Source organism: Ixodes scapularis, unplaced genomic scaffold (genome assembly GCF_016920785.2).
Source record: "Ixodes scapularis isolate PalLabHiFi unplaced genomic scaffold, ASM1692078v2 PGA_scaffold2__306_contigs__length_199485367, whole genome shotgun sequence".
NCBI classification, from domain to species: Eukaryota; Metazoa; Arthropoda; class Arachnida; order Ixodida; family Ixodidae; genus Ixodes; species Ixodes scapularis.
This window is the reverse complement of record NW_024609857.1, coordinates 127,483,963-127,488,155: the sequence shown is the minus strand read 5'-3', so window position 1 is coordinate 127,488,155 and position 4,193 is coordinate 127,483,963. Positions and strand designations below refer to the sequence as shown.

The 4,193-nt window shown below is 44.2% G+C and overlaps 1 protein-coding gene across 1 annotated transcript; it reads right to left on the bottom strand.

Annotated features, from left to right (window-relative positions):
- Nucleotides 1-1,440: 1,440 nt before the first annotated feature.
- On the bottom strand, nucleotides 1,441-3,956 carry LOC120837604. The gene is made up of 3 exons (XM_042291538.1): nucleotides 3,670-3,956; nucleotides 1,537-1,698; nucleotides 1,441-1,464 (listed from the first exon to the last, which is right to left on the bottom strand). The coding sequence occupies exons 1-3, from the start codon at nucleotides 3,856-3,858 to the stop codon at nucleotides 1,441-1,443; spliced, it is 375 nt and encodes a 124-aa protein (XP_042147472.1). The 5' UTR covers nucleotides 3,859-3,956.
- Between the last annotated feature and the right edge of the window lie 237 nt (nucleotides 3,957-4,193).

The window sequence follows — 4,193 nt, the reverse complement described above, 5'->3', positions numbered from 1 at the left end:
TGTGGGTCGGACGACTGAGTTTGTCGCTCCGGTGTCTATCAATGCCCGCACAGGGACGGCATTCATTGTACCTTGGAGGTAGATGGATGAGGGTGAAGCTACCGAGCGAGTACAAGTAATTTTTTTGTGACACTCCTGAGCACCCGTTGGTCGGGCATCTGGGGGTGTAAGGGGACATTGCATCTTGCTGTGTCCTTCTTGTCGGCAGTTCCAGCAGATCATCTTTGGTAGGACTGAGGCGGGTCCTGCAGGTGGATGCCTCGTAGCCAATCGTGATGCACTACGGGCGGCCTCCACTTCTAGCGCATAAATGTGGGCGGCTCGAAGTGTTTGAGGACGAGAAAGGCGGACTGCATCTTGAATCTCCAATTGACGCAATTTCATCAATAAAAGCCGCAGTGCCAACGGCATCTAGTCTCTTCAGGCGAACCCACGAACGACAAGCGTGTAAGACGCTTGATGTCGTCAGCTAGCTGAGACAACGTCTCACCCGAATTTTGTTGCCGGTGGCGCAGTTGGGTGTGGTGTAGGTAGCGTTGATGCCCATCACCGAAGCGTTGCTCCAACGCTTGGACTAGAGAGTAGTACGACGTACGAGATTCTGGCGACATGTGGTGAAGGACCTGTAATGCTATACCTCTGAGATTTACTGCAAGTACACTCTAAAAAAAAAGGGTGTACACGGGTACTCCCTTCAGGGGAGTCAAGCGATGTCTCAGAAATAACTCCCCGGGCGAGTCATGTTATCCCCCTAAATCGGAGAGCTATAGTACACCCCGTTTTGCAGGGGTCATTTAGCTCCTTATCTGAATCCCCCTGTGCTCATCTGACACCCCTCACTAAGGGTGCTGCTTAATTCGTTAAGTAACACCTAGGGAGTCAAGTTATCCCACTAAACAGGGGTGTTGTCTGGCACTCCTTATAACTCCCGGGGGTTCACGTGACCCGTCTTTTTATCGGTGTTGTTTAATGCTCCTTTCAACTCCCAGGTATTCACATGACTCCCACTTTTGTGGGAGATATATTGCGCCCTTTACTACTCCTAGGGACTCGCAAGACTCCCCAGTCCAGTGCGGCTTCGCAACTCCATGGGAGCTGCAAAACTCTTATAAATTGAGGATTCCTTTAACTCCCCTGGATACTTAATAGACACGCTCGTACAACGGTGCTCACAAGCACCCTTTGCAACCCCCTGAGATTCAGAGGACTCTCGTCCCATAAGGGGTTCCTTGGCACCATTTTCAAGTACCGGAGAGTTCAATGACTTCGCTTTTTTTCGGTGTTTGTTGATGCTAGCATTACAAAACGGGGGGTCAGATGAAACTTTTTGGGGGAAGCCTTTTTGGGAAGCAAATGCCCCAAACAACAGCTCACATTTCTTTGAAGCTGGCTCTGCTACAAGATTTCTTAGTAAAGAAGGGGTGCGTTCCAAGGCACCAGTTAATGCTCTCGGTATTTGCATCGCTGAAAGGAAGATGCACAAAATAGGTAATTATGGTTGAAATCTTTATTATGACAACATATATAAAAAATTACAAAAGCGTTTATTTGAGGTTGTAGGAGGTCATTTTCAACAGTTGATTTGTGTTGGCTCCTCTGGCCTTCACCGACAAGTGGGTTCAAAGCCAGGTTCCAAATGTCGTTTGGCTCGACACTTCCCTCCGCGTCGACGAACAAACCTAGATCCTTATCTTTGACCTGAAACAATAAAACGCGGTTATAAGCATTTCACAAAATAAGTCACTACTATCTTTCCAGCACTTCTGAACATTTAAGAACTACGTGCTGCAGGCTATTTGAAGTATACGATTAGCAAACGGAAGCTTGCACATCAAAGTCATAACTATACTAGGGTGTGCTTCCGCTCCCTAGCCTTGTACTGCGCTTATGCAATATGTTTTAAACAAATCCTTCATAGGGCGACATCAGGTTTTTACACAATTTCAGATTAAACTTTGGTTTCATACACTGGTTCTAAAATAAAAGTAGCTAGCAATTAGCAACAGTTTTTTTTTTATTACTATGTGTTCAAGATCTAGTCCGCCTTGCCCTTTACTTGCCCCTCTGTCTCCATCGCGTCATGTCGCGGTCATGTTTCTTCAAAATTGTTTTAAATCGTTTAATGAATTTCTCACCTACCTCTCGTAGTCTCATACAAAACCCCGCAGATCAGCGCAAAAGCCTTCTCCGCTGTGACGTCGTCGTTACGTGCACATTCCGTATCACAACGCGGCGGAACTGATAAGTTTTGCCCTCGCTCGCAGCTGTTACCAGCTCCGCTCCGTTGTCATGAGGAATGTCGTGCAAAACGACAGCTCTTGCGCTGATATTCGCGGTTTTGTAAGCGTGCACTGCGGGATTGAGTTAGGAGGATTGAGTGCTAAATTAAAAGATGGATATATCGGAACACAGGCCGGCTTCAAGTTCCCAATATAAACTTATACCTTAATTACACTAATTCATAAATGTGTTATTATTTTTTGTTAATTAGAAAATTAACAGTTACGGTTAAACTTGCACATAGTGTCCGCCAAGGAGTATAACCTAGCTAGATTTCAAAACCTATTTTCAGTTTCTGTCCTAAACTTTTTTTAATCTGTAAAATTTAATTTTAAACACTTTGAATACACGTTGTACATTAGCTTATCTGAAATTTTAAACTTTTTTAGCATTGTTTGGCTGCGGTAACGTGTTCAACATGCGCAAAGGGAAATATAAGCTTCGGTAAAGCTGTACTTAGAAAGAGCTCTTTCGCGTTTTGCTTTTGTTTACCGTTTGCCATAAAATGACGTTGGCCTCGTCAAACCATCAACTGTCAGTCGTTTGTTCACGCCCTTAGCGCCTGTATTTGAACAAACAGTCGAAAATAAAATTAATAAATTAATGAATGCATGAATGAAAAAAGAAAAACCTTATGGACGACGTCTCTGGGCATAATAGTGAAACTGTAGAGATTTTGAAGTTAAATAGTAAACCCATAAAAGTGCGCTGCTTTATTTTGAACGAGTCTACCCTACCTCACTTTAAGTCAGAATTGAATAGCCGGATATCTTGTTATCTGAACCTAATAATTTTGGTTCCAAAGCAGGACGAAGTCGTTCGGCAAAACGGGACGCGATCGCCGGATGTAAAGTTTCGTATCGCGTTGCTGACTTCTTTACTTTCTACTACTGTGTTGATATAATCAAATCGCACGTTAATTGCAAAATAGTTGGCAATTCATAACTGACCAAGTTTAATTAACGCCTCTATAAGATTATTTAATTAGACAAAATTGGGAAAAATGTTAACTAAAAATATTTCTTGCCTGTTTTATTAATAAACGCAGAGGAAGGCAAACTTAAGGAAACAATTACTATGTTTATCATGCATAATTCTAAATATTAGCAATGTTACTTCGTCAGTTGGTGGAAGCAGAGCGTGCGTGGCATAGACCCCTACCATTTTTTTTTTTTTTTTTTTTTTTGCGGGTGATTAGGACTTTAAGTACGCTCTCGATTCAACGTACGACCGATCGACAGACCCAGCAGTCATTTTGACATAACTTGGCTATGGCCCCTTTGGTGGGTTTCTGAGAAAAGCGCGAACAAAACTCAAAACTAAGCATAAGCAAACTGCTGACCGTTAAACGAAGTTTTCAGAGACAGGATATGAAATATAGTAACTTGCCTGAATGAGCAGCCCCTCGTTCACGAGGTCCTTGAACGGTGACGCTAGAAGCGCGTGGTGAACATCGCTCTCCTTGCGCATATCTTCTACTATGATCTTCTTAGTTGAAGTTGTATAGGTTACAAAGCAAGTAGCTGTTTCGCTCATCGTGTCATACATACAGCACTGTCCAGGCGTATCCGCACACATGCAAAGAACTTGGCATGTGCGTTGGTTCAGTTCAAATGTATTTCAAAACGTTTACTAAGGCTTAACACACTGGCCGCGATGGAGAGGGCCAACCGGTCTACCCATCCAAACTATCCCCGTATACGTCCGGTAGGGGGACGCGGTTGACATTGCACGCCGTGGAGTCCGTCGTCCAGATGGCAGCAATTACCGACAAGCTGGGATTCGCCCTTGTGGCGCGTGTCGAATTGGCAGCGTCTCTCTCTTTTGTGTTCCTTGAGACGGGCGATTCTTCGTCTACCCGTCTCACCGATTTAAGTGGCGTCGAGTCTCCTCTCCACAACTTACTTTGTGCA

Coding starts and splice junctions, on each gene's coding strand:
- LOC120837604 (XM_042291538.1), bottom strand. CDS start 3,858: ATGTGTGCGGATACGCCTGGACAGTGCTGTATGTATGACACGATGAGC. Junction 1,699..3,669: donor ACGAGGGGCTGCTCATTCAG/GCAAGTTACTAT, acceptor TTATTGTTTCAG/GTCAAAGATAAGGATCTAGG. Junction 1,465..1,536: donor AACCTCAAATAAACGCTTTT/GTAATTTTTTAT, acceptor TCTTCCTTTCAG/CGATGCAAATACCGAGAGCA.